Below are 12,352 nucleotides of genomic sequence, written 5' to 3' on the forward strand. Positions count from 1 at the left end.
AACCGCTCTGTACGTGGTTTCTGTCTATGTGTAGTTAGTGGATTTTGGTTTTGGACCTTTGGCTTTATTAGAGAAAACTGGGATTACAAAGGGCTTAAGAATTGGCATCGGGGCCCTCCTTCTTGCCAAAGTTGGGCACAGCACTGACAAAGTGTTGGCTGTACTGCTTCTTCTGTTTGGCCACCTGGTAAGTGCGACCTCTCACCTTCACAGTATGGGACCGGGAATCACAACTTTCGCCTCCATGCGCATGTCTGGCTGCTTCCAGAGTGACTGGGCCTCCATCCCATGCTGGCCTGGGGTGGCCACATCCTCCAGGGACGTGCCTGCAGAGAGCACACCTTGATCTTCCAGGGCAGCACCCTCCAGTGAGCTATAAGGCCTTGATTTGGGACTGTCCCCCAGCCAGTCACCTCGAGAGTGGGTAGCTCCTGGGTGTGGACAAAGAGCTGCATGTCTGTGACTGAACTGTGGCCTTGCTGCCACCATGTTTTACGGGCCAATGACGACAGCTGTCTCTGAGGGTGTTGTGAGGCTCCAAGTAGGTGCGCAATAAATGTGAGCTCTTACCGCAGCTACCGTTGTCATCATACCTCTATTTCTGTGATAGCCTGCCTAGTAGTTCTCTTACTAAGGGCTTCCTAGATTGTTATTATTGAGGCCAGCAGGTGGCGTGGTGGTTAAAGTTCTGAAATCCCGCATGACTGACTGTGGTTCGAGTTCCAGACCTGGCAGCTTGCTTTCTCACTTTCCCTCTCCCTGACTCTATGGTGAACGAATGTGCCCTATAGCAAATTTAAAAATAATAAATAAATAAAATTAAATAAACAATAATTCTTTCTTTAAAAAATGTTATTATTGGGGCTGGCAGGTGTTATGGTGGTTAAAGGTGCTGGACTCCCACATGGCCGACCACGGTTCAAGTGCCAGACCTGGTGGCTTGCTTTCTCACTTTCCCTCTCTCTCTCTGTCTCTCGGATCAAACTAGAAAATAATAACAATAATAAATAAAGTTAAATAAAATGATTCTTTTTAAAAATTGTTATTATTATTATTAGTTAAGCAAAGCCAAGAGGTAGAATATGCAAGGGTCATGAATATGGTCTTGGATTACCTGGGTTCAAATTCTGCCTCAGCCACTTTCTAGCTGGGTGATGGAGTAATTTAGGGCACCTTCCCTGAGCTGCAGGCTCCTTGTCTTTGAAACGAACACACAAACACCCACCTCAAGACATCCTTCATTTAGTTCAGGAAAGAAACCAAAGCTTTTTTTTTTTTTTGGAGAGGTTTTTGCTATAGGGCACGTGCGCTTGCCAGACAGACAGAGACAGACAGCGAGAAATCACCCTCTAGGGGGGATGGTCACGCCGCAATCCCTTCTCCTCCATTCTCCTCTCGGGATCTTGGGCACGCACGCACACGCACCCGGAGTGAATTTTAAGCCACCGGGTCCGAGACGCGAACCGTGGTCGACTATGTGGGAGTCCAGTGACATAGCCATTATGCTAACTGCTGGTCCCCCAAGAAACCAAAGCATTTTAACAAGCACCCAACACCATAGTTACACCCAGGCAGTGCCCCACGAGAAGCTTTGTTATTTGTAGAAAACGGCCTGAAGTACCTGGGGCTTCTGTCTCGGCAGGTCATCAAACGCTGCGACGTCATCCTCCTGATGGAAATCAAGGACAGCAACAATATGATCTGCCCCATGCTGATGGAGAAGCTGAACGGGTAAGGGGCTCTGGGGGCCGCTGGAATTAGAAGACAAGACGGATGTGAAAAGCTCTGCCCAGCTCCACACAGGGGCTCAGGACACAGTGGCAAGCATTTTCATACCATTCTAGTCTTGCTTTTTTTTCTTTTAAAGAATGATTTTATTTAACTTTATTTATTTATTAGAGAGGTTTTTGCTATAGGGCTCATATGCACACCAGAAAGACAGAGAGAAAGCGAGAAATCACCCCCCGTGGGGATGGTCATGCTGCAATCCCTTCTCCTCCATTCTCCTCTTGGGATCTTGGGCACGCACGCACACGCGCCCGGCGTGAGTTTAAGCCACTGGATCCAGGACTTGAACTGTGGTCAGCTACATGGGAGTTCAGCGACATAGCCATTACGTTAACTGCTGGTCCCTATTTATTTTTAATTTGATGAGAGAGGGTCAGAGTGAGAGAGGGAAAGTGAGAAAGCAAGCCACTAGGTCTGAGACTCGAACCATGGTAGGCCATGTGGGAGTCCAGTGCCCCAACCATCACGTCACCTGCCAGCCCTCTGGCATTGCTTTTTAAGTCCTGCATTATGTAGTGAGCGCTTCTACCACTGTCATTAAATATTTTGTTTTTAAATCTAGCCATGACTTGTGTTTTCCCTGCTATAGTTTCAGGTCAGAGGACCAGGAAATTAGATTTCTGCTGGCCCTGTTTTCTCAAGAGGCTCCTGGGATGAGGGTCCCCGGGAGGTCCTCCCAGAACACAGACCCGAAACTGAGGTTTCCCTGATTAAAGGCGATTTCCTGACTCTGTTCTCAAGAGGGCAGCCAGTGCTTTAAGGGGCCATGTGTGCTTAGTGTTGAGGGACTGAGGAAGCGCTTGGGACCTCTGTGGTCTCAGGGCCACTGCAAAGACACCTGAAAAGCCCCAGGAACTAAAACTAGTGTTACTGTCAGCACTTCCTCTGACCACAGGCTTCCAATATTTCTCAGCCTCTGCCCCGGGAACTCCCCACCAGCTGGTTTTAGTCTGATAAAGCTCAATAGGGGAAACAGGTGAGGCATCAGGACAGACAGAAACGAAAGTGATAGACAAGAGGCTGAGCTGAGAAATCCTGTTATAAAGGAGAGATTGAATGCTTACTGTGGAGGAAAGAGTCAACACAATTATGATATGCTCACAGTTTGGAATAGTATGCAGCTGTTAAAAATTATGCTTTCCACAGAATAAGTTAGACAAGCTAAATATTCCAGCGAGGGAAGATGGCTGCAATGTACTGAAAATAGGGACTGGCAGGTGGCATGGAGGTTAAGATACTGAACTCCGTGGTTCAAGCCCCAGACCTGGTGGCTTTCTTTTTCACTTTCTGTTTGTCTCTCGTCATATTAAAAAATAATTGTAATGCTAAATAAAATTAAAAATAGATAATTCAAAACATATTGACAGTAGCAAGTTCAGAACTGTAGCCCATTTTAGTCATCACATTACACCATACACAAAAAAGGATGTGTTTGTGTTTGGATAAGCATAGAAGAAAGACTGGAAGGATGTGCTCCAACAGTTAATAGTGGTTACTTCTAGGAGACGTGATTGGATAGCCTTTATGGAGGGAGTCAGTGAAGGGATGAGGGGACATTTGCTTTTTATTTTAATTTTTTGGATGCTTTGAATATTTTTAAGTTCAAAATTAGTTTATAATCTCAGATTCAATAAAAACAAAAGAAGTAACTTCCTCAAATAGTCTTAAATGACATTGAACAAAATTTATGGTTTACATTCTTTTTGAGTGATCAGCAAACTTACCCACCTAAAAAACTGCCCCAGAGTGAGTTAAAAATGCCTATTTCTGGGTTGCATAGACTAGCTAGGAGAGGAAATTTGTTTTGTAGCAAGCTTTCCTGGTAATTCCCATGTACCCTAATTTTTTTTAAGAGAGATTTTTGCTATAGGGCGTGTGTGCTTGCCAGAGAAATAGAAAGCAAGAAATTATCCCCAAGGGAGATGGCCATGCCACAATCCCTTCTCCTCTTGGGATTTTGGGCACACACACACATGCACCTGGTATGAGTTTTAAGCTGCCCTGCCAGGTCCAGGACTCGAACCACAGTAGATTATGTGGGAGTCCAGCGATGTAACCATTACACTATAACTGGTCCCTGTACCCTAATATTTTTTAAAACTTCTAATATAATGTTGATTTTGTAAATACATTATAAAATTGAGCAACAAACTGAAGTAAACCATACGTATCGAGTTAGTCCAATTTTTTTTTAATGTAAAAATCAAAGAAAATGCACCAAAATGTTAACAGTGACTTTCTCACAGTTCAAATTTACAAGGAATTTACATGTCACTGAATCGTACTGAAAAGCAGAGAAGGTGAGAAAGGCCTGTATCCCCCACCTCGATCTGACAGAGATAGCTGGCATTAGCATGCTCCAGCAATTAGAAATACACACATCGATTCTTAGCAATGAAAGGCTCAGCCTGGCTCCATGGCCTGGTGGTTAAGGGATCTGGGCCCCACAAGGCCAACCACATAGTTCAAGCCCTGGACCTGGCAGCTCAAGATTTTGGGCTGGGGGCATGCCCAAAGTCCTGAAAGGAGGGAGAGATGGAGAAGGGGTTGTGGCATGACCATTCTCTTCGGTGGATACTTTCTCCTCTTTCTCTCTCTTTTTATTGCTCTCTGGTGGGCACATGTGTCTGCTAGCCAAAATAATAATAATAATAAGAGGGAGAGAAGAAAAGAAAGATCAAATCAGCTCAGAGGGGCCTGGATAGGAACCTCTCCTTCTCGCGGGGTATGTCCCGGGCGAGCCTCATCTGAAATAGAAGGTTGCTAGCTTATCCCTCTCAGCTTCGGCAAGCCTTCAGCTTTTGGATCTGGTCTGTGATAATGAAAGACTTTCATTGTTCATCGTAGCGTGAGAGCTGGGGGCCCATGCTTGGCTCAGCCCCTCTCGAATTTGGTTCCTGGCTACGCCATAACCTTGGGCAAGTTGCTAAACTTTGTGTCTCATCACCCCGAACTGCAAAATGGGGCTCATAGAAGCCATCTCCGTGGGACGTTGTGATAACGCAGTTAAAGCACGTGTGTAAGTGCTTGGATAGCGCCTGCCATAGAGCCGTGGTCTGTGAGTGCCCGTAATGTCCACCACGAGTGAGAGGAAGGGAGTCCCATGGCAGGCGGGGTCCAGGAGCCATATGTTACAACACCACTATCCCCTAACTACAAGCCAGGCATCCTATTAATCAATTTCAGTGTGTGATCCTGTGGGGCCCAGAGAGGAGGCCCAGAGAGGAGGGACTTCCCCAAAGCCACCCAACCAGTAAGTGGCCAAGCCTACCTTTGAACCTGGGTCATGTCTGACCCAAAGCCAGTGCTCTGGTCTGAGCCCCCTCAGCCTTTCCAGTCAGTTTCCAGGAGTGGGAAGGACTAAGGGGACAAGGGGGCTCCAGGCAGGTCCCTGCAGTCAGTCTGGGGTGAGCCTTTCCACTGCCAGTGGTCTGGGCACTCCCCATCCTGCCCAGACTGTGCTGTGGACTCGGGCGGAGCTGGGCCTGGATGCCCTTATCCCTGCTAAGCAGAAGAGGCCTGAGTCATCACAAGCTGGGATTGGCAGGCTGGATGCAGGACAGAGCCAGCCTCCCCAGATGTGGAAGCCCAGCAGAGTCAAGTATCCACATTCCTGGGCTGCAGGGCTGGGCCTACCTGAGAACAGGCATCTGAAGTCCAGGGATGTTGGTAAGGGTCTAGATTGGCTGCCCTTATCCAACTGCACCTGAGAAGATGTTGCAACCTTAGCCATGCCCTAAATCTTTCCGTGGGCAGAGGGAGTGAAACTGTGTCAGGCTCTGCCCTGAGTGGAATTACCAGCTGGTTTGGCAAACACACACACAGTCCAGTTTCCCTGGTAGAACTAAGGCTTGGGTCAATGGGCCCTCATGCCTGCATCCCAGCACCCACGATACCAACAAAAGCAACTGGAAACAATAGTCCCGGGACTTGTGAGAAAATGCCTGAGGAGTTTCGGAGGAGAGAAGTTCCCTGCAAATGATAAACATCCAGGAATGGCATGTGGCCATGGGCTTGGTGACCTAATGAAGTTTACCCCTCCAGGAAGTCTAAGCCGCAGCCCAGCCATGGACCAGAGGGGAGTCTGAGCTGATTCTGGCCTGAGTGATCCTCCATGGGTTTCATGGTTTCCCACCAGTGCAGGTCAAAGCGTGTGGGACTGGAAATTAGTTGGATCTGAGTTCAACTCCCAGTTTTGGACTTGATTACTATAAAGAGGGAGTAATAATACTATCCACCTTTCAGGGGCAGGAAGTGATGTCTGTAAAGATTCTCGCAGATGTCCCATTCCCAGTCGGTGGTGGCGTTTCTTAGTGGACTCAGAGGTTATGAGGAACAGCGGCCCTTCCATGTGATGCCATGGAAAACAGGAAGGCAGACTAGGCAGAGGGGAATGTAAGCAGTGGGGGAATGTTTAGTCTTTAAGATGTGGGGGCTGGCAGGTGGCATAGTGGTTGAGGAGCTGGACTCCCACTTGACTGACCATGGTTCGAGTCCTAGACCTGGCAGTTTGCTTTCTCACTCTCCCTTTTTCTTTGGTCAAATTTTAAAAATAAGTAATAATACCAAATAAAATTAAATAAATAATTTTTTTAAACATGTATGTTCTTTAAGATGTGATGTGAAATCTCTATTTTCTAGAAATTCAAGGAGAGGCATCACATACAACTACGTGATTAGCTCTCGGCTGGGAAGAAACAAGTATAAAGAGCAATACGCCTTTCTCTACAGGTGAGTGTCCTCCGGAGCCCTGGGACACGGTCCCCTGAGAAATGATGACCGTGAATGCAATCAACATACATCTTTTCTTCAAAACCAGGTCTTGCTCTCTAATCTGTTCTCAACGTTGACCAAAAACTCTGCTGTCAAAACTGGGGTTTGGGTCAGTTGATGGAGTAGTGGTTAAGGTTGCTGGGTCCTACATGACCAACTGCATGGTTTGAGTCCTGGACCCAGCAGCTTGAAAAAACATGCAGGGCACATGTGCATGTGTGCCCAAAATCTTGAAAGGAGGGAGAAATGAAGAAGGAGCTGTGGTGTGACCATCCCTATGGAGGGTGGTTTTCTCCCTCTGTCTCTCTCTCTCTCTCTCTCTCACACTCTCACAAGTGTGCATACCTTTTAGAAAGTTTAAAAAACAAACAAAACTGAAGTCATAGGCTGGTGATGCAGTTGGTAGCAAGCTAAACTGCAGTGTCAGAGGCCACATGGCCGTCTGCAGGTTCGGATCCCTGGGTGGCTTGAAAACACGTGTGTGCATGTATGCCCAAGATCCTGATGAACTGGAGAGTCAGGAAAAAGGGATTGAGGCATGACAAGACCCTGTAGAGGGTACTTAATCTCTCTCATGTATGGTATACACTCTCTACCATGAATTAAAAGGGGGAGAAAAAAGCCTGGGGCTTAGACGAAGTATTAATGCTTCAAATAAGAAAACACAGGCAGCTTCCTAACACCCAATTTGTTGGTTGACTCCATGGCTGCCTGGGTCAGGAGTTCTCTATGCCTCAAGGTCAAGTCCTGGCCAAGGGCTGGACACTTGAACTTTCAGACTGCATCTTCTCCCTACTAGTAACTGTTGTGTCTAATGGGTACCCAGATACCCAGTATGACTCAGATCTTCAGCTCCCAGAGGCTTTTGGCTATTAAGGGTTGACTCCGCCTCATTCTCAGGCAAAAGATCCTTCCAGTTCTCGAGCCCACTCTGCCAGCTAACAAAGCCATGGGAACCTCAACCTCTGCTTTTTGAGTGACCGAGAAAACATCGGACTCAGCTAAAAGCACTTCCTGTTTTCTCTTCTAGGGAAAAGCTGGTCTCTGTGAAGAAAAGCTACTGCTACCCTGATGATGAAGATGGAGACGTGTTTTCCAGGGAGCCCTTTGTGGTCTGGTTCCAGTCACCACACACTGGTGAGACTCCAGGTCCCTCTCACTGTGACCTCCCCAGCAGCCCATGAGTGAGCTTTGAGTATAAGCTGTCATCGCAGGCTTTGCGGAGCGTTTTTAGGTTTGAGATGACAGCATATTGACTTTTCCAATTCCTGGATGTAGAGAATGCAGTTTTGTTTGACAGCACCAGGCTTTCTTCTCAGAATGCCATCGCTCAAGTCTGGAACCCACCTTCCAGAGTCAATGATAAGTCCACTCTCTTTGGGGCATTTAGATTCTTGGAAATTATTATGGAAAATCCATGGTTCCTGAAGCCAGCAGGTGGTGTGGTGGTTAAGGTGTTGGACTCCCACATGGCTGACCATGGTTCAAGTCCCAGACCTGACGGCTTGCCTTTTCATTCTGCCTCTCTCTGTCTCTCTCTAGTGAAATGGAAGAATAATAATAAATAGATAACATTGAATAATTATTTTTTAAAAAGAAACTCCATGGTTCCTGGCAAGGACAACTACTCCTTCATTTCTAAATCCCCAAGCAATGGCCACCAAAGAAGAACCCTCAGCCTACAGTATCACTAATCCCCCAACCCCCCAGTCACTATATGGCTGTCCCTTCTAAAGACTGGGGAGAGAGGAAAGCAAACAGATTGCACCCGGAACTCTTAACAGTAGTACTCATGTTAACCCTGATTAAGTCGTCGACCTCTTATAACCCTGACAAAGACACTACAGATAGGGACTAGGGCTATAGATGAGAAAACTGAGGTTTACATTCAAGAAAACTGAGGTTCAAGGAAGTACTCACTAGTCAAAAACACCCAACTACTGAAGTGGATGGGCCAGGGCGGTAACCCAAGCCACTGCTTTGGGCATCCACGCTCTTTAACCACTAAGCAACACACAATAGAAAGTCAAGCATTAAAGCTGGCTTTCGGATTCTATCTTCATAGAATCAACTGTTTTTTTCAGTACCTACTAAGTGCCAGGTTCTGTTGAGAGCACTGGGGAAGACAGATAAGGTTCCTGCTGTTGTGAAATTGTATTGTAGTAGAGGAGACAGATCATGACAGCATAAATATATGCAGAGTTATAAGTAGGTAGACCTAAATCTATACTACAAACTTCCTAAACTGTGAAATGAACTCTTTCTGCCCAGGGTTAATCAGCTCAGGGGCAGAGTTTAAATATGGGAGACTGGTAGGGAATTCCCAATAGAGAAAGAGAAAGGGGAGGGGGGCTATTGAGGGCAAGAAGTGCTCTTCAGAAAACGTGTGCAATAATTGTCTTTGTCAGACATATGAGTCACATTTGCCTTATCAGGACAATGTTCAGAGAGTCCTCTCATCCTCTCATGCCCAAATAATGATTTATTCTCAAAAGAGACCTGAGGTTTTGGGAAATGCTGAGCAAACTGCTTGTCTGAGTCTCTACCCTTCCATGCTTCCCTACCCCTCCTTATCCCCTGGGATAGCACTGCCTATTTGGAGTTTTGTTTTTATTTTTGTTTTTTCTTGGCCAAGGAAGCCTCCTACATCCATTTGATCTGGAATTAAAGATGAAGGAGCTAGCTATTCATCCATGTTTTCTCATTCATTCATTTATCAAATCATTCATTCATTCATATATTCAGTCGATAAACATTTTCAGTTCATCCAATGTGTCAGGTGCTGTGCTAGGGTCTGGAGCCAAGAGGGTGACCAAAATAGATAAATAAGCCTGCCTTCATGGAGTTAGGGTTTAGGGGGCCAAAGAAGTGAAGAATGTAACTTCAGAGCATAAAGAAAGTCATGAGTGGAGCGCACCGAACTGTAGAGTTGGGGAGGGCACCTTCGATAGGGCAGCCAAGGACAGCCTTTGGTGACACTGGGCTGTGACCTGAAGAAGCCGCCATAGAGAGCACTGGGGAAAGGCGTTTGAGGCAGAGGGCTCTATGAACACAGCACTCAGAGGTGGGAAAGGGGTGGGTATTTTGGGAGACCCAAGGGGGGAATAGGGGTTGAAGCTAAGGCCCGAGGAGGAGAGCTGGAGGGATGCTGGTGGATGAGTCTGGGCCCTGGAGGAAGGTTGCTGGTGGGAGTCCTGACTGCCCACCATATGTCTTAAGCCATCACCACCCCACAGCCTGCTCTCTCTGCCCAGATCTCTGGGCAGAGCATGAGGGGAATATCCATCCAAAGAAGGGGTGCTTAGACTCCACAGCTGCTGTTAGCAATTGGCAAGGCACTGCCTCCCAGGCTCAGCCACACTGCCACACTCCCGCTCTCTCAGCACCCCCGGGAGGAGGGGTGGGGTGGGGAGGGTGGTTTCAGACACTTCACAAAAGACCATCTTGTTTTTTTAAATAACATTTTTGGACTTTTAGTCTTGATCACAAAAGGAATATAAACTGACGCACCTTAAAATGTGCGTCAAAAAAAAAAAATGTTTTTCTGAGTATAAAAGCCAGACATTATTGTTCAAAAATTAAAACTATGGCTGTATATTTCCATTTTTATTTAACTTAAAATCTCAGAAGAAAAACTATATCAGAAATAAAAAGAAAATATAGATTTGCCCAAAAAAGAGAGAGGGAGAAAAAATAAAAGCATCTATAATGCCAACGAGGGGTACACTCTACAGCTTGCTCTTAGCCAGGAAGGGCAAATGGGAGAACAGAGTCTTCAGGTACTAAAAATAAGCAACCCAAGGGGCAGGCACTGTAGTCTAGTGGTCAAAGGAGCTGGATCCCACATGGCTGACTACACAGTTCTAATTTACTGGCCCTGGTGGCTTAACAAAAGCCCCGGGGTACATGTGCATGCATGCCCCAAATCCCAACAGGTTGGAGAAATGAGAACGGACTGCAGGTAACCATGACCCATTGAGGGCTGCTTTCTCCCTCTCCCTTTCCATCTCTCTCTCTGGCAAGTACAAGCACCCTCTAGCAAAAAATAAATAAATAAACAAACAAACAAACAAACAACGCCTCAACCACTGACTGGACCCTTTGGGAACTGGGGACCCAGTGGATGCAACCTGTACCTTCTGGAAGGGAGAGCCTGTTTCCTCTGAGTGGTGTTTGTGTTGACACGGGAAGTATGTGACCTTGCCTCTTTCCTGTTTCTCAGCTGTCAAGGACTTTGTGATCGTCCCCCTGCACACCACCCCAGAGACATCTGTTAGAGAGATCGACAAGCTGGCTGATGTTTACATGGATCTGAAACACCGTTGGAACGCAGAGGTGATGACCTCAGTGTTTTTCCAGTTCTTATCGAGCAGGGCCTGAGCGGGATGAAGACCTTCCCAGGGAGGGTGAGAGGGGAGGGTTAGAGGGGCAGGGCATGTGCACCACTTTACAGCCACAGTGAAAGCCTTTCCTCGGTTCTTAATATCTTCCTTGGAAAATCTGCCGGGGTACTGTCCCTGTGTGTAACAGGTACTGCCTGAATAGCAGGATCCAGGCACTGTGCTGAGGGTTGAAGTGGGCAAGTCTGTTTACTCCTCCCCATAATCCATGAAGTAGCTACTTTCATCGTCCCCAAGTTTCAAACACAAGTGACAGGGCCTCACACTTGCTCACGAAAAGGAGGAACAATTTATTGGTTTATGTAACTGAAATGTACAGGAGTAGTTCAGGCATAGCTGGATCCAGGGCTCAGGCAAGGTAATCAGGGCTTGGTCTTCTCTTCCTTTCCATTTCTTGGCCATCCTTTCTCTAGGCAGGCTCCAGCCTTGGACCACCTCTACCCATGGGGTAGTAAAAATAGCACCAACTAGCAGTCTCAAGACCAACTGGCCAATTTCTTTTCCCACAGTGAGACAAAGATCCTGGAATTAAATCTTATTGGTTCTCATTGGATCATGTGTCCATACCTGAGCCAATCACAGTCTGCAGGGAGTGAAGCATTCTAATTGGCTAAATGTAATTGGCTAAATTCAGCTCCACCCCAACCTCATGGACTGAGATAGAGAAGGGAGAGGACAGTTGGGGTGCTGGTCTTGCATCTGCATACCTTAGGCCTGGATTTTTTTCTTCCTCGGAAACACAGATGCCGCCCACTGTGGCTGCAAGCTCTGAAAGCTCTCAGCAAATATGGAAGTATTCAAGAGGTCTTTACTTCCGCATTCCTCCCATCTCTTCCCTCATGTGACTCCTGGGATTCCCCCCTACCCCTGCCCCTCAGTTCTGCTGCTCCCAGTGCAAAATGAGTCAAGGAAACTGTAAACGCAGTCTTCCAAGTGGGTATTCTGTTGCTTCTTCATAAATAGCAGGACAAGAAAAGGACTTGTTCCAAAAATTATGAAATAATTCATTTATTCGCAAAGAATATATTGGGCATCTATGGAATGTCAGGTGCTGGGGAGACTTTCCTCATCCAAAAATGAAGAGGGGGAAGTTCTCTTTCTATTTTTTAATCACTTATTTATTTTTACATTTTCTCACAAACATTTACTTTATATATCAAAAAATTTTGCTCATACTCCATAGTTCTTGACAGTTAATAACTTTCAAATTTTCAAAAAAACCCTGAATTTTAAAGATAATGTTCCAAATATTTGTTATAATTTTGTTTGTGACTCTATAACAGAGACAGTACGGTTTTACATATTTTTGAGAAAATGTTTACATGTCAACTACTCATATCAGCTATTGAAAAGCAAACACCTGGCCACCAGCAGTTAGCGTAATGGCTATG

At 46.2% G+C, this 12,352-nt stretch overlaps 1 protein-coding gene and 1 pseudogene across 1 annotated transcript in view; one reads left to right on the top strand and one right to left on the bottom strand.

Moving 5' to 3' along the window:
- DNASE1L3 (deoxyribonuclease 1L3) overlaps positions 1-12,352 on the top strand; it is a 33,587-nt gene that overhangs the window by 5,532 nt on the left and 15,703 nt on the right. The window contains exons 2-5 of the mRNA XM_006169173.3: positions 1,643-1,731; positions 6,430-6,519; positions 7,592-7,698; positions 10,784-10,896. Coding sequence (XP_006169235.1) covers positions 1,643-1,731; positions 6,430-6,519; positions 7,592-7,698; positions 10,784-10,896 — 399 coding nt within the window. The remainder of the gene's footprint in view (positions 1-1,642; positions 1,732-6,429; positions 6,520-7,591; positions 7,699-10,783; positions 10,897-12,352) is intronic.
- LOC114006282 (ubiquitin-like protein FUBI pseudogene) lies at positions 95-455 on the bottom strand (annotated as a pseudogene).

Source organism: Tupaia chinensis, unplaced genomic scaffold (assembly GCF_000334495.1).
Source record: "Tupaia chinensis unplaced genomic scaffold, TupChi_1.0 Scaffold146828_1, whole genome shotgun sequence".
Classification (NCBI taxonomy): Eukaryota; Metazoa; Chordata; class Mammalia; order Scandentia; family Tupaiidae; genus Tupaia; species Tupaia belangeri.